Source organism: Lacerta agilis, chromosome 3 (genome assembly GCF_009819535.1).
Source record: "Lacerta agilis isolate rLacAgi1 chromosome 3, rLacAgi1.pri, whole genome shotgun sequence".
In the NCBI taxonomy this organism is placed as follows: Eukaryota; Metazoa; Chordata; class Lepidosauria; order Squamata; family Lacertidae; genus Lacerta; species Lacerta agilis.
In genome coordinates, this window is record NC_046314.1 from 64,863,051 (window position 1) to 64,883,827 (window position 20,777).

Consider the following 20,777-nt stretch of genomic DNA (forward strand, 5'->3'; position numbering starts at 1 on the left):
GTTGCTGACCCCTGGCTTAGACAAATTCATGGAGGATAAGGCTATCAGTGGCTACAAGCCATGATGGGTTTGACTGTACCCTCCACTGTCAGAGGCAGTATGACTCTGAATACCAGTGGCTGGGAATTATATGTGGGGAGACCATTGTGGCACTCAGGTCGTGCTTGTGGGTTTCCCATGTTAGCCACCAGTGCTGGCCATTGGTCTGAGTTAACAGTGTTAGCTAACAGTGTAAGCTCACAGCAGGTTGAAGGCAAGCAGCATACACACCCTTGACAAGCCCAACATCAGACACTTGGTACTTGGTGCCCTTAGGAGTCCAGCAGCAGTTCAGTTCTGTCCAACTCTGTCTCCTTTGAACACATGTAGCTTGGGGGGAGTAGGGTGGTGGTCTCCCTCCCAGTTCTGGTGGCTTTTTCCATTCAAAACACCCAAGGAAGACCTCCAGCTATAACACAATCACTGACTCATTCAGAGAAAACATCAACCAATCATTTGTCAAATGAGCTTGACAAAAAGGATGGCTGCCTTTTGGTCGTGTTAAAAATGCATTTTTGTTGCTTCCTGTGTTTTTGTTCTTACTGAATACTCTGTGTAGAACAGTGTGTGCCGCGAGATGTGGGGTGGGAAAAATTGAAAAGTAATTATAAAATACTTTCTTTGTGTTTATTTGATTCCTATTCAAGAGAATTACTTTTTATATAGTCAATCTAGGCACAGAGTTAAATTTTTTAACATTTTCTAATGGTGGTGTGCCTCGTGATTTTTTTCATGAAACAAGTGTGCCTTTGCCCAAAAAAGGTTGAAAAACACTGGTGTAGAAGAGTGTCTGTTGTAACTATTCAAGATTGGAAAATTCAGACAAACCTACAAATTTAACTATAACTGCAAATCCAATTTACGGTGCCAGTTACCCAGGAGCAAGTCTCGTTAAACGCAGTAGGACTTAATTCTTGAGAATACATGTGTGGCACTGCAAACACGGTCAATTCATATACATTGTTAAGAGCAGATTTAGAACAGCTACATTGTAACGGTATATCCGGTAGGGATACTGCTGAAAGAGCAATCCCATGTGTGTTTATGCAGAAGTGAATACCACTGCCCCCAGCGACCCTTACTCCCGAGTAAGCGCATTCAGGATTGCAGCCTCAGTCTGCAACGCTCTCCTCCCCTCCCCCTTGGGTGCGGAATCCATCTTGAATTCAGCTCGATGGGGCTTCTGAGAGGAGGGTGGGAGGGAGAGCAAAACGGCGCAGGAAGGATCCAGTAACGAGGCTGGCGGTGACAGCTCTCTTGTCCCCTCGCATGCATCCCTTGCTACCAACACAGGGACATTCTGCGCGCGCCTCTTCGCCCGGAGCTGACCGAAAGCTGCGTTCCTTCTGCCGCCGCCCACCAAGCTGCACTACCTCCTACTTCCCTGCGAGGGGAGCTCGTCCTCAACACTGGCTGTCTGTAGTCCGCCAAGGGGGGAGGGGGAGGTGGCGGAACTCGGAACGCCGCTCTGCGTCTCTCGCTTTCTGTGGTGTCCCGCCGTTCCTCTCGGCTGTCTGCCCGGCGTTTCGGTCGCCCGCTAGGGGCCGCTCTGGCCGGCACCTCGGCTGCTCTGGGAGAGAGAACTGCGCTGCTGCTGCTGCTGCTGCAAGCGAGCGAAGAGCCCTCCCGGCCGCCATATTGGTGCCCGCGCCGCAGCTATTGCGTGTTTGTCCCTGCAGCGCCAGCGGAGCCTGCCCTGGGGCGGCCCAGCGGAGCAAGGGAGGTGTCCCCTTCCCTTACCCGACTGCCCGCCCGCCCGCCCGCCGCCGCCGCCATGGCGACAAGGCCTGAAGGCCTCTGAAGGAAACCGGCCGCCGCCACAGCAGGGAGCAGAGCCGTCCCCCCTCCCGCTCAGCTCGTCGCCAGCCTCTTTCCTCCGCCACAACATGGAGGCCGTGAAAGCCTTCAACAGCGAGGTCTGTGCCCAGGGGCGGGCGGAGGGCGGCAGGGGCCCCGCTTCTGGTCGCCGGGGGCAGGCCCAGGGGCTGGGCGGGGAGGCGCCGTGTGGCCTCTCCCCTGCCGAGAGATACGAGGAAAGGAGAGGCCCTCAGTGCGATGGAGGGAGGAGGAGGGAGAGGGCGGTGGGGGGGGCGCTCTCTTCCTTAGTCTGGGAGGCCTGGTTCCTATAAACGATGAAATACCGGCGAGAGGAGGGAGGGAATTGGGGAGAGGTGAAAATAAGAAACCGGGTGCTTTCCCTTTCTGGCCCGTGTTCTCCTGCCCTCCCTGCCCCCTTTCCCCCACTTCCACCTTCTCTTTCTCTCTGCCCCGTTGAAATGCTGCCTGCCCGTCCTTGTTTAAATACTGCCCGAGCACCTTCCGTGTGTCGCCGCCCCCTCCGTCGTGACTGCCTAAATTATGGCGGGGAGGGGGGAGGTCAACAAGCCGCCGCCGCCGCCGCCCTCCCTCTTCCCTCCATGATGCTCGTCTATCTCTGCTGCAGTCAAAACTAAAACCCGCTGTACCAGCCTTTGCTTTTGTAGGTTATGTTTTGGGATATCGAGACAGCAACACTGCAGATGGTGGAAGAGGCCTGATAAAAGTCTGCGTCTCCGTTAGCCTGTTAAAGCAACAAGCATCACATGCACAACATCCCCCCCCCCCTCTGCTCAGGGGGATACCGAATGGGTTTGCTGCTCCGCATGCAGGATACTGTTATGCCAAATAGAAGGGGCAGGGGGTCAGATGGTTACAGTAGAAGTCGTTGGCCTGTCCAAAAAAAAAAAAGCCACCTTCTAATGAAAATGAAGGTCTTTTTTGTATGCACGTTGGAGTTTTATGTTGCTTAATTTTAAAAAATATTTGGTCTGGAAATAAAATCAGTTTTTCACAATAAAGCTGTATTATCTTAAAACTCTCCAGTTGTACAAACAGCATGCAGCTTTATTTAGAAAAGTGATTTAATACTGTTAAAAAGTACACACTTTTCAGGGGAAATAAGTAGAAAGACGAAACCAAACACACTGTTGCTTACCAACTAGGGGCTAAAGTTCAGAACTGCTATACTGGGATAAGAAGAGCTGCTGGATCAGGCCAATGGCCCATCTAGTTCAACATCTTGTTCTCACAGTGGCCAACCAGATGCCTGTGGGAAGCACACAATCAGGAGCTGAGCACAGGAGCACTCTGACCCACTGGTATTCAGAGGCATACTGCCTCCGAAAGTGGACGTGGAACATGGCCATTGTGGCTAGTAGCTGTTGGTAGTCCTATCTTCATTAATTTGTCTAATCCTCTCTTAAAGCCATCCAAGTTGGTAGCTATCACTGTCTCCTGTGGGAATGAATTCTGTAGTTTTAACTGCACGGTGTGAGGATGTACTTTTTTCAGCAGAGCTACAGCTTTTAAAACCAGTATGTGTACAGTATTCAGTTTCCAAAACAAACCTACATCTTTTAATATGACAGTACTGCATGATACTGCAAGGTGTACTTTTTTCAGCAGAACTCCAGCTTTTAAAACCAGTATGTGCATTTAGTTTTCAAAACAAACCTACACCTATTAATATGATAGTATTGCATGATACAATATATTGAAAGAGTGCATTCATAGTACCTTATATGGCAAGGCTGCAATCCTGTGCACCATAATTTGGGAGTAAACCCTATGGAACCCAGTGGAATTTATATCTGAGTAACAAGCATAGGAATGAGCTAAAAAGCTACAGTTGCAGTATAGTTTTTTGCATTGAAAACAGTGGGACTTCACAGAAAAATATGATTTGAATTGGACTAAATAAAAATTTACATAGGACAGAAATTAAATACCGTAGAAATAAATATCCTTTGAAGACATCAGTGTAAAACATTTTATATGTTCTGGTGTTTATAATGTTAATAATAGTTAAAATATATTTATAGTGATTTCAAGTGTTCATATTTCTTCACATGTAGTATTAATGGCTATCAATACAATCCTATACTGTACATATCTTCTCAGAAGCAAGCACCAATGAGTTCAATGAGATTTACTCCCAAGTAACTGTATAGGATTGCAGTCTATGTTTGTACTTTTATTCACTTTTTCTTGGAACTATTGCATTTAGTGGACTTTACTTCTGAGCAGGCATGCATAGAGGCTTGTATGGTATAATACAATAAACATCCACGGTTCTTTTAAATTAACACAATAAATCTCGTGTGTGGGTAGGATAGGTAAACCTGTTCAAAAATAGTTTGAAAACCAACCATATCATTTAAACTTTACTTCATGATAGGTACCTGGTAGTTTTAGCTCAGGAGTCCTCAAATATGATTGCCAGAAATGTTATTTCAGTGACCAGCAGGGAAAGCATAGAGTGTACTTTTGCTACAGTAGTGGTATTTTAAAGAGCATTCATAAATTCAGGAAGGCAGTGTGAGTTTTCTTGCATACTGCTCACAATCTGACAGTGACACTGGCATCAGGAAGTGAGGGATCAGTCTGGAAACCTGTGCAGAGGCCTCTGAGGTGACTCTCATTTTAAAGGCACCTGACAGACAAATGACTTACCGTAAGTTGTTTTTGGAGCCTCTGGAATTCCAGTTCTTGGAATTATTGTTAAAATAACACAAAATACCTTCCACCTCTCAAGAAGACAGAAAAGTAAAATGGAAAATGAAAGACACTGGAGCAACCACCCTTAGTTTAATATTGCATTCCCTTTTATTTTGTGGATAAATTGTTACATACCCTGTGTTTCTGATGTCCCAGGTTCTCTTAAGAATATTTGAAAAGAATATTTGAGATAGGCCTTAAGAGTTCCAGAAATTTCACAGTGATTTGGAAACAACATTATTTGGAAGCAAATACTATAAACATCATTTTAAATTGTACATTTATAGAAGCTGGAAAACCTTTTCATTGATGTAGATTCTCCAGCATTTTATCTGATATTATAATCTGATAGTAATTTCTTATTGAACTTTAGCAGAGGAACAGTACCTTTCAACATTCTAGGAAACTGTCTGGACATCAACGATCTGTCATTTGTGTATTTAGATAAACTGTTGGATTTTTATTCCATTATCACAACAGCTTGAGGGCATTTCAATTTGTATGTAGCATGTTGCTTGTGTAACTTTGTGCTACATATATAGTATGTAATTTCAAATGGTTGATGAAGTCCAGTGGAAAACTTCATGTATCACATTGTGAAACTGTCACATACAAACAACATCATTTAACAAATGTATGTGTGGCACATGTGTATAAGTTTGGCATTTGTCAGCAAATACATGCAACTGTCAGCCTTAAAAGATTTGTAAGGAGATTTGGGGACAATTTTTCTATCACACTCATTGCATGACTCTTAGTCAGTTCATATGTACCCCAAACATAGCTGTCAAGTTCTCCCATATTTTAAGGGAAATTCCATTATGCCAAATAGGCTTCCTCGTGAGAAAAGGTAAAACTTGACAGCTATGACCCCAATTTCTTTTCTGTTCACTTAATTTCAATGCCATTGCAGGTTATTATGTGTGGACTCTGCTTTGTCTGCTTAATTTGAACAGTGAATTGGAAAAAGCAAGGCAGAACTCAGTTGGATATATGCACACCTGAGAAAGCACTATCATACTTAAGGGTTTGGAGATGAGGTTGTGACCTTCAGGGGAACGGGAGCAGCAATAAGCAGCTATGCTGCTTAGTCTTCCAGTAAGCATGCCTTTTCACAACTTGTTTCCTCAGTATTCCATTGGTAATATTTAACAGTGTGATCCAATACATACCTACCCATAAGTAAGTCATACTGAATTCATTGAATTCTATTGCAGCCTAGGATTCTGCATATTCTGACTATTGGCAATGGTGCTCTCACCTTTGGGCAGTCCAGATACTTTTGAGCCATTAATGGTCAATAAAACAGGTGTAAGATAAGTGACCTTCATTTTTTTGTCAGTTACAAGAAACAACTATAACTATAAGTGTTCTTTTTAGCAACTGGTTATTCATTCTTTGCTATTTCTTGTGTGGAATTTTGTTACTATGTCTGAGACATTTGTGGCAGAATTAGGTGGGAATAAGCTATTTATTATAAGACCTGTCTAATTATGCCAAGTATGAGTTGGTCAAGTATGATTAGATTTTTGACCGTTACACAGGTCTTTATGCAGAATGGAATAATTAAAAGGCAGTAGTGGGCTAACGTACAGATGCTTGGACCACCTGAGGCTGATCTACAACATGTAGCAAATCAGAATGTTAACAAGTTGAAGTCAAACTATCACACATAGTAGTCTCAGAATATTTTGCTCCTTTTTGTTCTTCAGGACAGACAGACAGGTTACACACACACACACAGACACCCCTACAGTTTGATTGCTGGCTTGGAGCTTTCTCCCATTCTGCTGTGTGATACCACAGTAATTCATTTGGTACTAAAAGTTAGCAGAACAGTGCATAGTTAATGTCACCTTCTGCCAGTGAGCCCTATTCATGCTGAATGGGAGTTGGAAGTCAGTAGGGATGTAGTTACCTTGGAAGCTTCTTGTCTTCCAGTGATAATTGATTTTTAAAAAAATGATGACTTGGACAGGCACAGTCTCTGTTGTCTTTTTTGGTTCCTACTGATGACCTTCCTCTTTCAACCGGCCTTTTATGTTGCGAGCTTTTCGCAGCTTGCATCTTTATTGGAATTGATTTGATGATGATGATGATGATGATGATGATGATGATAATAATAATAATATTTATACCCCCGCCCGTCTTGCTGTGTTTACCACCCTAGGTTCCTTTGGGAAGAAGGATGGGATATAAATTTAATAAATCAATAAGATGAATTACTCTCTAGATAATTATAAGTTTAGGATGCTTCAAGGTGTAAACAAATAAGTTTGTTGCAATTGCTGCTTCTGTTCCAGGAGGTAAAAAATATACAGGTATTCCCACTAGCCACTATTGGTATGGCTGCACATCCCTTTCTCCTATAACACTATTGTAGCTGCTGTCCCATGTGGAGGGAAGGCAAATTTACAAATGATTTGTCAACGTTGCTTCATTTCTTGTTTTTGCCTTTTTCCTTGAAATCTTAGATAGATTAGGTGCAGAATTTAAGAGAGGAAATCCTTCTCAATTTTCCTCTTCTCTCAGAAGCTCATAATACTGCATATTATGATACATGTCACAAAGCACAATTCTAAGCTATGTGCTTAGAAATGCTGTGAAAAGGGTGTTGTACAATTGTGACAAGTTGTGATTTGAATTAGGACAAGAGCTCCAAAAAATTCTTATAGCACTTTCAAAACTTAGTGTGACACCTGGTAATAAATGCAGTAATGCCGTGAGTGGGTCATGTCAATATCAGATAAAAAGTTTAGTACAAAAGTACCTATAGACACAGATTTTCCAGAAGTTGCAGTTATAGGCTTCTAGGATATTCAAGGATAAGAATGTTTTTCCCTCAAGCATTCCACTTATCCAGTTCTGTATCAATTATCCTTCTATATTTTTAGCTACAAATACAGTTGATAGTATCTGGCTAGTAGGGAAATGACTTTCCAGTTTTGCAGCTCCGTTTTGGAAAGATAGCAATAATAATAATTACAAAAAACTTCCATAAAAATATTGTTATAACAGTAGATTTATAACTTGAGACAAATGCTGTATAACTCAGAACACTATGGTTATTTTTAGACAGGGGAAAGCCCACTTACGCAGTAGGTCCATTCCTGGCTGCTGTGTGCCAGGTCCCTTCTGTTCTGTCCCGCCCTCTTTTGGCACAGAAAACTGTGTTTGTCAGTGATCACACGACTTGAATGCACGCAAATGGGGAGTTGCCTGTAGTGGAGTTTTAAAATTGAAGGTATCACACACAATAGCTACCTGGAACTCTAGGACTAAACCTATAGTTGTGAAGTAGCATGATAATTGCTCTATAGATAGGTGGGAGAACAACCATTTTTTTCATAACAAACAACTAACTACTACTACTACTGCTGCTGCTACTACTACTAATAAAAGTGTTTCCAGATGCATGTTTGGTGGGGCTGCGAAAAGTTAAAAAATATTGGGGATGTATCCATGAGGAATTAAAAAAGATGCTCAAAATTTCTATACTGTAGTTAAAAAGCCAGAGGCATATCTATTAGGTCTAATTGGAAGGGACATCCCACAAATAAGAAACGAATATTTTTATATGCAACAGCAGCTGCCAGGCTCTTACTTGCAAAGAATTGAAAAGGAAATTCTATTCCCACAAAGGAAGACTGGATTTTTAAATTATCTGAATTTATAGAAATGGCGAAATTAACAGCAGCCATAAGATACCAGACAAACCAGAAACTAAGACTAGAATGGCAATGTTTTGAAAAGTATCTGAGTAAACGCTGTTCTAAGGAAAACATGTTGGTATGTTTAGACTAAGTTTGTAAAGTAGACCTAGGAAAAACTAATATATTCAGAACATTAAAGATGAGATGTATAAGATGCAATGTAAATAAGAATTTAAAGTTTAAGGGATGATGCGTATTGGAGGAGGGAACTCACACGAGGTATTAATATTATTATTATTTTCTTTCTTTCTCTTCTCTGTTTTTTATTTCGGGGATATTACATGTATTTTCGTTGGGAACAATTACTGTTTGTGTATGAAACAAACAAATATATAAATAAAGTGTTTCCAGATTTCTCACAAATCTGTTCTTTTTTAAAACTATTTTTATTAGTTTTAAATTGCAATAATTCAATAATAGCCTCATTATATCAATGCCAAAGTAAAATACAGTTCCCAATATCCATCATTCAAATGCCAAATTACATAATTTAGGTGGCTCCCCGCGTTATAGAAATGATAGTTTGATTATTTACTTTATTTCTGCATTCCAAAATCTTATTGCTTTCAATTATATTCCAGTCATAATAGTTATCCCTTATGCAACAGCTACAATATTTATAACTTCTATTCGTATTGACACATTTAATGATTTATAAGTCTACAAGTGAAGATCTCATACTGGATCCTTGTTCCTCCTGTGTGTAACATTTATTCTGCCCATGTTGTTTCTTCCTGTCCTTGTAAAATATTATGCATATCTTTACTGGCTGTTGCTGCTATCTGTCATGCCTTGTGTGGAGCTGATGTCCCGATGTTATTCCGAAAGTTTCTCCCTCACTCAGTCCTGTGCTGCTTTGTTTTTGTAACTTTTAAGAATAGTTTTAAAAGTCTCCTGGCCCAGGAAAATCTGTTCTATCTGGGAATCTTAGTGCTTCCATGAGATTTAGGAATATTGCATTCAAAGGTGCCTGCAGAATGTGCTTCCACTTGCGCAATGGGACTCCCCCTTCCACTCCACTCTGTGCCCCCCCCAAATCTGCAGAGGGTTGGGGGACCCTCCAGAGCACATCCAGAGGGGTGCAGGTGGAAGGAGAGGAAGTAGAAGTCTTATTGTGTGAGTGGATGTCTGGTCATCAATGTTTAATGTAATATGTTATTGTCCATTTTGCTTTTTTAAACACCTTAAATCGGTCATTGGATCAGCAAAAGTTATGAAATAATGTATTGCTATTGTTGTGATCCACACTGAAATAATTTGTTGATGAAGGATGGGATATAAATTTTATCAATATTATTAAATGGAACAGCTTTTTGCATATTGGCCCAAATATTCTCTCTCTCTCTCTCTCTCTCTCTCTCTATATATATATATATGACATTAAAAGTTAATTCGGGGTTTCTCCATAATCTAGAAAGAGAGATTTATGATTTATTTATCTAGGGGCATTCTTAGTTGTCAGTGGCTCCCATACAATTCTATGGGGCACTTAAATGGAATGCAGTCTCAGACACATAAAGGTGGGCAAATTGTGGAATTCTCAGTTGTGTCTGCTTAATGTTCTTCTACAAAAGTGATGAGCTCCAGTGATTTATGAAAGAAAGGAGACAGGCTACACTTGGCAGCATTGATTGGTGGGGGCTGGGATCTGTACCTTCTGCAGACACCAGGGTCATTGGAGGAGGAGACAGGTTTAGTTTCTCCTCTAATGCTTTTTCTGACTGCCTTTTTATTTACAGTGAATGATTCTATTCACCCTTATGGCAAAAGTAGAACTCTCAGTAAGCTTCATAACTTTGCAGGATGTTGAACCTAAGTTTCCCATGTCCAAAGCCAATACTTGTCTACTTTCCTATGCTGAATTTCTCTTTAGGTTAGCTTCCTTTCCCAGATTCCTTTGGAGAACCATCTGTCAGTATTGTGCTGTTAACATGTAAATTATTTGCAGGCACTGTTTACAGCAATCTTTTTTCTTTCTTTCAGCTCTACTCGCTGAATGACTACAAACCTCCTATTTCAAAGGCTAAAATGACACAGATTACTAAGGCAGCAATCAAGGCTATAAAGGTAGGAAACTGGTTTTACTGCTTACATATGTCTCTTAACTGGTAGTGGTCTTTGTTAGTGCACTGCAATGTTTATAATTTCCTGGTTGTTTTTTAAAAATAAATTTAATTAAAAAGATCAGTGTCAAATTATGATTACTTGAGCTGTAAAAGTTCTGGGGATTTTGAAGACATGGGAGAAAATGGGGGTTTTTGGAGGAAGGGACAGAAATTTTTGGAAAAATAGTGGTGGGGTGCAATACTTATTTCTTTATGTACTCTTTACATATCAAAAATCACTTCCCTACCTTAGGAACATAAAAAACACTATGTACATTTATGGGTCAAAACTAGTCCAGGGCAGAAACTCAGTCTTATCAGCACTTGCCCATCAAGAAGTCAGTGCAGAAATGATAAACAGCAGTAGTATTGCAGCCTTACTGTTGTCGTTCAGTCGTGTCCGACTCTTCGTGACCCCATGGACCAGAGCACGCATATCTTTCACTGCCTCCCGCAGTTTGGCCAAACTCATGCTAGTTGCTTCGAGAACACTGTCCAACCATCTCATCCTCTGTCATCCCCTTCTCCTTGTGCCCTCCATCTTTCCCAACATCAGGGTCTTTTCTAGGGAGTCTTCTCTTCTCATGAGGTGGCCAAAGTACTGGAGCCTCAATTTCAGGATCTGTCCTTCCAGTGAACACTCAGGGCTGATTTCTTTAAGGATGGAGAAGTTTGATCTTTTTGCAGTCCATGGGACTCTCAAGAGTCCTCCAGCACCATAATTCAAAAGCATCAATTCTTTGGCGATCAGTCTTCTTTATGGTCCAGCTCTCATATAACAGCCTTACTAGCAACCAGCAATCAGTTTATTCAGGGTTGCTTAAAATGTTGAGTAAAAGGCATTGGTAGGTATCCTTTATTTATGGGGAAAACAAGTAGCTACTTGATGTTCAACCCAGATGAGTGCAAGTGCAATATCAGCAGGTGGAGAACTCCACAGGCCTCCTTAGAGCCATGATTTTCATCCTACTCTTGTTCTCCACCGTAACCCCCCATTAGTATGTGGATGTGCATTTAAATAGTCTTAGGGGACATTGCAAGGAATAGGATCACAAGTAATTTGCATGTTGCACGTAGAAAGGTCTGAATGGAGGATTAGAGACATTCCCTGCAGTGCCCCTACCCATCTTGAACTGCTTGCATGTTCTCAATGGGGAAAGGATTGGGTTGTATTGAGTCCTGTGGGAGTCTTAAAACATGTGGTCATTGTTTGTGTGCTTGATTAGATTGAACCCAGAAAATGTATAAGGAAATCACTAAACAAGAACGGGAGTGAATGAATATATATATATATATATATATAACCAATGAAAAAATATCTTCTTTTCTTTTAGTTCTACAAGCATGTTGTACAAAGTGTTGAAAAATTCATACAAAAGGTAAGTTACCAAACAGAATCATCATCTTAGTAATATTTTATCAAATCAATTCATAGATTGTTAAAGACAAATAAAAATACATATATGCATAAGAGGCACTGATGTCAATAATTACTTCAGAGTATGTGCATAGAAAACACAGTCTAAAAATCTTTATTTGCATGATAACTACTCTTGTGCTTCCTTTCCTTTTTCATGTTATGGTAGCAGTTTGTTGAATGTTGAGAGCTAAATATGAATTTCATATGTACTGTTCATTTCACATCATTTTGATAGTAAAACAGCCATATTTTAAAGAAAAATAGCGTAAAACGTTCTCAGTAGCTGAAGCTGTTGCATGGAAGCATTGTTTTCTGTGTTGTGAGCAATGTTGTGCCATGCACCCAAAGTATAGTTATTTATAGAACACGTAAGGAATAAAAAAGGACCCCACTGCTTTTTATTCTTAGGCTGCTATTGGAAGAATAAGTTGTTGAAGCTTAAGCTACTTTAATTTTAAAGATTTAGGAGGTCCTTCTGACTTCCAGGTCTCCTGGCTTGGCAGAGTTAGGATGGGATAGAGATGCTTTTCTACTGGCGGGCTGCTGCTGCTGCTGCTGGTGGTGGTGGTGGTGGTGGTGGTATATGTCTGACCTGGAGGCCACAGTTACATGCACAGAAACCTCCATGGGTATAGATCTACTTACCGTATTTATACCAGAGGTAGATTTCAAAATGAGATGTTCTGGTTTTGACCTATAAAGCTTTAAATGGCTTAGGACTGCAATGCCTCAAAGACCGCTTCTCCCCATATGAACTGACCTGGACCCTGCAATCATAATCTTCGGCCCTTTTTCAGTGCATCCTCCATGAGAGGTCTGGAGAGTGGCAACATGAAAACTGGCCTTTTCTGCCGTGGCTCTCCACTTGTGGGATGCTTTCCCCTGGAAGGCTTGATGCCTTCGTTACATATCTTTAGGTGCCAGGCAAAAATATTCCTCTTCTTCCAGGCCTTTGGCTAATGAAGCAATCTATGAACTTTTAAATGGTTGGGATAGTTATTGGTTTAATTTGCTACTGGGTTGTGCATTTTTGTGGTTTTATATTGCAAACTACCCTGTGATCATCGGATGAAGGGCAGTATAGAAATGAATGATTGAATGAATGAGGTAACTCAAAGTCCCTTCATTGTGCGCATAGTTTGAAAGCTTGAACCCTTCATAGGAGAAGGGCCAGAGCTCAGTAGTAGAGCATCTGTTCTGCATGCAGAAGGTGCAAGGTTCAATCCCTAGCATCTCCAGGTAGGACTGGGAGAGGACCCTGCCTGAAACCTTGAAGAGCTGCTGCCAGTGAGTGTAAACAATACTGAAATAGATGAACCAATAGTCTCACTCATTATAAGGCAGCCTCCTATGTTCTTATGTAAACCAATGGGAATAGATTTTTTTAAAAAAAGAGCTAAAGATAAAGAAGAATTCCCACCACATCCTGCCTGTCATTATTTTTGCAGTTACACAAATAACTGCAAAAATAATGGAGGAGGGCAAATGTTGGCCCTATTTTCAAAAAGGGGGAAAGAGAAGACCCAAACAATTAATGCCCAGTCAGCCTGACATCAATACCAGGAAAGATTCTAGAGCAGATCATTAAGCGAACGGTCTGTGAGCACCTAGAAAGGAACACTGTGATCACTAAAAGTCAGCATGGGTTTCTGAAAAATAAGTCATGTCAGACCAATCTGATCTCATTTTTTGACAGAATTACAAGCCTGGTAGATGAAGGGAACGCTGTGGATGTAGCCTATCTTGATTTCAGCAAGGCCTTTGACAAGGTGCCCCATGATATTCTTGTAAAGAAGCTGGTAAAATGCAGGCTACACAATGCTACCATTCAGTGGATTTGTAACTGGCTGACGGACTGAACCCAAAGGGTACTCATTAACGGCTCCTCTTCATCCTGGAGAGAAGTGACTAGTGGGGTGCCACAGGGTTCTGTCTTGGACCCAGTCTTATTCAACATCTTTATCAATGACTTGGATGATGGGCTTGAGGGCATCCTGATCAAGTTTGCAGATGACACCAAATTGGGAGGGGTGGCTAATACCCCAGAGGCCAGGATCACACTTCAAAATGACCTTAACAGATTGGAGAAGTGGGCCAAAGCAAACAAGATGAATTTTAACAGGGAGAAATGTAAAGTACTACACTTGGGCAAAAAAATTGAAAGGCACAAATACAGGATGGGTGACACCTGGCTTGAGAGCAGTACATGTGAAAAGGATCTAGGAGTCTTGGTAGACCATAAACTTGACATGAGTCAACAGTGTGATGCAGCAGCTAAAAAAGCCAATGCAATTCTGGGCTGCATCAATAGGAGTATAGCATCTAGATCAAGGGAAGTAATAGTACCACTGTATTCCGCTCTGGTCAGACCTCACCTGGAATACTGTGTCCAGTTCTGGGCACCACAATTCAAGAAGGATACTGACAAGCTGGAACAAGTCCAGAGGAGGGCAACCAAAATGGTCAAAGGCCTGGAAACAATGCCTTATGAGGAACGGCTTAGGGAGCTGGGTATGTTTAGCCTGGAGAAGAGAAGGTTAAGGGGTGATATGATAGCCATGTTCAAATATATAAAAGGATGTCATATAGAGGAGGGAGAAATGTTGTTTTCTGCTGCTCCAGAGAAGCGGACACGGGGCAATGGATTCAAACTACAAGAAAGAAGATTCCACCTAAACATTAGGAAGAACTTCCTGACAGTAAGAGCTGTTCGACAGTGGAATTTGCTGCCAAGGAGTGTGGTGGAGTCTCCTTCTTTGGAGGTCTTTAAGCAGAGGCTTGACAGCCATCTGTCAGGAATACTTTGATGGTGTTTCCTGCTTGGCAGGGGGTTGGACTGGATGGCCCTTGTGGTCTCTTCCAACTCTATGATTCTATTGCAATTAGGTCAGTTGTAATTTGCTATTATTGTTTCTACTACTTGCAGATTTACATATAAAATGACGGTTTTCTTTCTATATTCCTTCATAGTGTAAACCAGAATACAAGGTGCCTGGCTTATATGTCATTGACTCTATTGTTCGACAGTCTCGACATCAATTTGGGCAAGAAAAGGATGTGTTCGCTCCTAGGTTTAGCAATAACATAATTAACACTTTCCAGAATTTATACCGTTGCCCTGGGGATGACAAGGTATGATGATCATCTCTATTCTCCCTCCCCCCTGACAGTCCACTAATTAAAGTTCAGCATATCTAAATTTCATTTTAGTACTGTGGGTGATAATGTATTTATTGATAATGTATCTGGAAAAATAGGCATACATTGCCTGTAAGATTTTGCGAGAAAGGTGTAGCAATCATCGATAAGCTTTTTAAAATAGTGACTGGAAATTTTGTACTACTATTTGTGGAAAGTGGGAAAGACGTATAGTGATTTTTATGTATTTTAATTACAGGATTATCACTGTTCTCTACACCCTTACATTGTTATAATATCATGGATATTATTAATTCTTACATAATGCTTTTGCTTGTTCAAAGTGCTTCAGTTGCATTATCTCAGAATAATAATGATAATGATAATAATAATAATAATAATAATAATAATAATAAAATGGCATGTTGCTCATGACTTACTTTTCAAATAAGTCCTTCCTTGGAAGTTTAAAATCAGAGTTTGGCTGGTCATCTGTAATAGATACTTTAGCTGAGATTCCTGCATTGCAGTGGGTTGGACTAGATGACCCATGGGTCCCTTCCAACTCTAAAATTCTATGATTCTATGAAAGAGAAACTGTTAATTAAGGAATAACTGCATAATGGCTGTTGCCTTCATCTGCCAGAAAAAAAGCCTTCTCAGTATATCTTCTCAACAACCCTAAACATACTAGCTAGGAAAAAGAATCCAATGGAGTTATCCATACAGGGTTGTATCCAGTGGAGTCCCTCCACTGACAGAGGGCTTTGATCAAGCATAGGCTTATGTCAGTGGAATAAAGCGTTCATCTCTTTAAATTAGCATGCAGCTTAATGGCACAACTATTTATATTAAAAGACAGAATATAGGATTTTTTGTTTCATTTCCCCCAATTTCATTCAAATCAGCCTAGCTACAAGCATAATGTGAAGCACATCAGTCTCATGTTTCATTTTCCATATATGATAGGGGTTGTTTCTAATGGTGTCCCTCTGCTTACGCTTTGATCCAGTTGAGGTTGGATCAAAATGGGTCAGATTCTTTGGAGTAGCATGGGAGGGAACATGCAGGGGGGAGCTGCAGGACAACTGATTTTTTTTTTAAAAAAATCCTCCTTTATATCTGATAACATAGCGGGTTTCTTTTGAACAATTTTGTGAAACAGTTTGGAGGATCAGAAGCATGGCATAGACTTCTCTGCCTCCTCCTCCTCTTGCATACTGGTTCCTTCATTTATTTCCAGGTTACTGTAACTAATTTGCCTTGACATGTGAAGTAGATGAGTTGCAACTTCCAGGCTAAGGGTAATCAGGATGGTGCACCCAGATGTTGTTGGTCTGCAGATGTCATCAGCTCCAGATAGCATTGCTAATGGACAGGCATGATGCGAGTTGTAGACCATAACACCATGATTTGAAGCAGGTTTGGCATGCATGCGATAAAGCAACCTAGAAATGGTAGAGGGAATTGACATTCAAGAGGGAAACTGGGAGCAAACAAACCCTCAACACATTTCTTCCAAACCATATTTTGGAGAATCATCCAAATTCAGCCATCTATTCCGCACTTAGTTTGGAACAGTAGGGGGTGTGTATTGTAAATTCCAATATAAAATGTTGTATTACCCTTGCTTCCTTTAGAGTAAAATTGTGAGAGTGCTAAATTTGTGGCAGAAGAATAATGTGTTCAAAAGTGAAATTATCCAGCCTCTATTGGATATGGCAGCGGGAATTCCTCCTCCAGTCGTGACCCCTGTCTTGCCTGGGACAACTGCTACTATGAGTAACAATACACCAGGTAACAAAAATGTTATGAATGTTCTCCATTGTGAAAATCTGTTTCCCCGTTAATACTTCCTCGTGGATTTAATTTGGCAAATGCTGATATATGACACCTGCCTGTTTTATGTCTGTAGGAATGATGAACTTCATATACAGGGATTGTTTTGTCCAGTCTTTCGATATTTTAATCCTAGTATCTTGTTCTTTCAGGTACTACCATGATAAATTGTAGTTAGTTGATAAGCAAAAGAAGTTTATTTAGTAAGGACCTCATACAATAGCTCTTCTTAAAAGGATTTGAATCAAATTATGTCTCAGTTAATGTAAGGGTGGAGAACCTCAGTCCAGGGGCCAAATGTTCTGACCCTTGGAATTCTCACCATTCCATACCTCCTCAGGCCATATTTTTTGTTCTTTGCTGCCTGAAATTTGATCTTGAACTCTGGTAATTACTCTTGCTTGCCTGGTTCGTGTTCAGAGAGGGGTGTGTGTAAACATATTCAAGGCTTTCATATAGGGGTATGAAAGGATGGTGCCAACTAAGTTCTCTTTGCTTCATATTTGGCTGGTTGATAATGATGAGATGCCCCTTCTGTCTGATGGTTTTCAACTGGTGTACTTTTGTGTGCATTGTTCAAGGAATAGTGTTACTTTGTTCTGCTCATAGTCCTTGCCTGTAGGATTATCATATGGGTAAAGTACAAGTTGTCGTCCTAGGTAGTTCCATTAATTGTTATTTTATTTTTAATTTAATAGTTTGTATACCACTTAATCACAGTCATCTCAGGAGACCCAATAAAATAAAACTGAAAATGTGTTAAAACTTGAAAATCAGAATAAGTTAATTGTTGGGGAGGCCTGGCTTTCACATGGTTTGCTGAAGCTCTGTTCAGAGAGAGAGAGAATTTTGGTTGGTTTGTATTTTTGCAATTTGCAGTTATTCTCTTTACATATACAGTGGTACCTCGGGTTAAGAACTTAATTCGTTCTGGAGGTCCGTTCTTAACCCGAAATTGTTCTTAACCTGAAGCACCACTTTAGCTAATGGGACCTCCTGCTGCCGCTGCGCCGCCAGAGCACGATTTCTGTTCTTATCCTGAAGCAAAGTTCTTAACCTGAAGCATTATTTCTGGGTTAGCGGAGTATGTAACCTGAAACGTATGTAACCTGAGGTACCACTATATATTCACAGCCTAGGCTAAAAAAACCAAACCCTGGCTCTTGTATGTCTTCTCTCTTCCCCATTCATTCTCTTTACATACTTTTTATTACATGCTTCCTGCCTTTCCCCTTGATTTCAGGAACGCCTGTGACACCTGCTACACCAGCCAATGTGGTCCAAAGTTTACCTGATCCTTGGGTGTCTCAGATAACTAACACAGATACTCTTACTGCTGTAGCACAGATCTTGCAGAGTCCACAAGGCCAACAGGTAAAGTGTGTTCGGCTTTAAAACAAAATCACAGAATTGGGTAATTAACTACCTTACTTATATGTATAGTTTAAATTGGCCATGAAAGGTCCAAGAGTATTCCCCCCCCCCCCCCATTTTAATTTATCCTCGATTTGTCAAATGCTGGCATTGGATGTGATGCTGAATGCCAGCATGATAGGTACCCTTGTAAATACATGTCAGCATTCTTCCAAAAGAGTCGTGCATGAGATAGCCCTTTCTGATTTGATTTGTTTTTTATGATTTGTAAATATGGTTTGGACCTGGTCCAGCTGGACCAGGATTTTAGGGAAATCTCTAGGAATCCCTTTGCATTGCAAAACAAGAACAGTTGTAACTTTTTCTTTTTCTTATTGGAATATGAAATATGGAGACTTGGTAGCCCCTATAGAGGGGTTAACTCTGTAAAATGTTATATGCTTATCTCCAGGGGTTTTCATGTTAGTCATCTTTAAGGCGTACATATTTATTTAAGCAAATAATTTTTAAATAAAAAACAGTGAGTGTTCAATTATGTCAATTACCGTATTTTTTGCTCCATAAGACGCACTTTTTTCCTCCTAAAAAGTAAGGGGAAATGCCTGTGCGTCTTATGGAGCGAATGGTGGTCCCTGGAGCTGAATTGCCCAGGGGCCAAAAGAGGATCATGCTTTTTATTTTACAAAGAGAAAAGGGAGTGTTGAAAGGACCCCGCTCAGCAGCTGATCAGCAAGAGATCGGGAGAGAGATAAGAGTCCCGGCTCCCTTTCAGCCCCGCCCTCCTTTGTTGAATGTGCTGCAGAGGGAGGTTGTTTGTTTCCCCAGGACATGTGACTGGCTGATTAGATTATCTGTCTGGAAACTGTAGAAATGGCTCCCTTTCCTTAAGATTTTTCAGAAATGTGAGTTAAACCTCATAAAAATGGGGCTTTTCCTCTTTGCTTTTCCCCCTTTGCAAAAGGAGCTTTGCTTTTCCCCCTTTGCAAAAAAAAGCTGCAAAACCTAGCTGATCCTCGGGGGGGGGGGAACCCAGGGCTTTTCCCTTTGCAAAAAAGCTGCAAAACTTTTAGCTGATCCTAAAAAAAGCCTTTTGCCTTTGCAAAAACAGCTGCAAAACTTTTAGCTGATCCTCAAAAAAGCCAGGGCTTTTCCCTTTGCAAAAAAGCTGCAAAACTTTTAGCTGATCCTCAAAACACACACACACACACACACACACACACAAAAGGGCTTTTAGAGGAGGAAAACCAGAAAAAATATTTTTTTTTCCTTGTTTCCTCCTCTAAAAATGAGGTGCGCCCTATGGTCCGGTGCGTTCTATGGAGCGAAAAATACGGTATGTCAATTTTCATGCTCCTATGTTTGCCCTACATTGATAATAATGATAATGCTAAGTTAAGTAGAATATGCCCACAATGTTTGGCTGGCTGACTGATAATAAATTGTAATTAATAATGATGGTGATAATTCTTAGCTACGAGAAGAAACTAAAATAAAAAATGACAGGTAACAAAATTTTGTTTTTGTTTAAATGATGGAACTGGCATTGATTGTGAAAGGATAGAAAATAAACACAAACTGAATGAATTCCACCCAATGCCACCAAACACTTTTAAAGAATCAGAACCTACAAAAGAGTTCTGCATTTAAAACTTTCACAGACACATACAGCGATTGAAGAGTGTTGGGTGGGGTAATAGCATTCTAGGCAGCTCTCGTTTCCCCTTTTACCACCACAGCATGTATGGTGTAATTAATAATTCTATGGTGTTGTAATTAATAATTGCAGCATTTCAGAGAGACACTTTTTGACTTTTGAGAGTTTTGAGCTACGCATCGATACAAATCTGTACAAATTGATTGAGACAATCTTATCCTGCCTGTAGTGATTTGTAACTGCTTCAGCCTGATCTGGACAGGATACACATCAGCCTAAATCAGCTCTTGGGATTTGGCCAGACTGGGTGCAGAGCCCTGATATCCATCTTTTTTCTTTCAGCATTTCTCTGGAAGCAGTTAAGATTTTCTAAAAATTGCTCGAACGAGTTGAATGTTATGTATAAAATATAAGCAAATACAATAAATAATAAAGCATATATAGGTGGGCTTTGTTTTATTTTGGTGTTTTGCCATCCCTTGTCTATCAAAGCACATTTTAAGAATAGCTGGACATAAATGAAACTTAATTTTCCAAGTCAAAATATATGCTTATTTTATAAATGTGTACACAACACTAGCAAAAATGTCATTTCTCTCTTCTTCCCCTCATTCCAGCTTCAACAACTAATACAGACACTGCAAATGCAACAGCAGAAACCACAGCCATCATTACTTCAAGCACTGGATGCAGGTCTCGTCGTTCAGTTACAAGCCCTCACTGCACAACTTACAGCTGCTGCCGCTGCTGCCAATACACTTAACCCACTAGAACAGAGTGTCTCTTTTAACAAGGTAGAAGTTGATCTACCAAGTTTGAGAAAGGTTGCTAGAATTTGAAGAATATAATTCCAAGGATTTTGTTTCCTTGTTTCCCTTTTGCTTTGTTTTTCAAATAGATTTTTAATATCTTCTAAATCTCATGATATTAATAGAATTTTTTTATTAAAATATGTCAGT

The 20,777-nt window shown here is 40.5% G+C and overlaps 1 protein-coding gene across 3 annotated transcripts in view; it reads left to right on the forward strand.

The window, feature by feature from the left end:
- Positions 1-1,627: 1,627 nt before the first annotated feature.
- SCAF8 (SR-related CTD associated factor 8) overlaps positions 1,628-20,777 on the forward strand; it is a 75,012-nt gene continuing 55,862 nt past the window's right edge. For 2 of the 3 annotated variants that reach the window (XM_033144044.1, XM_033144043.1), the window contains exons 1-7: positions 1,628-1,955; positions 10,272-10,355; positions 11,728-11,772; positions 14,784-14,945; positions 16,592-16,748; positions 18,034-18,164; positions 20,436-20,612. In XM_033144044.1, the coding sequence (XP_032999935.1) occupies positions 1,926-1,955; positions 10,272-10,355; positions 11,728-11,772; positions 14,784-14,945; positions 16,592-16,748; positions 18,034-18,164; positions 20,436-20,612 (786 nt within the window). In that variant the 5' untranslated portion in view covers positions 1,628-1,925. The remainder of the gene's footprint in view (positions 1,956-10,271; positions 10,356-11,727; positions 11,773-14,783; positions 14,946-16,591; positions 16,749-18,033; positions 18,165-20,435; positions 20,613-20,777) is intronic. The other variant, XM_033144047.1, reaches the window with a different exon arrangement.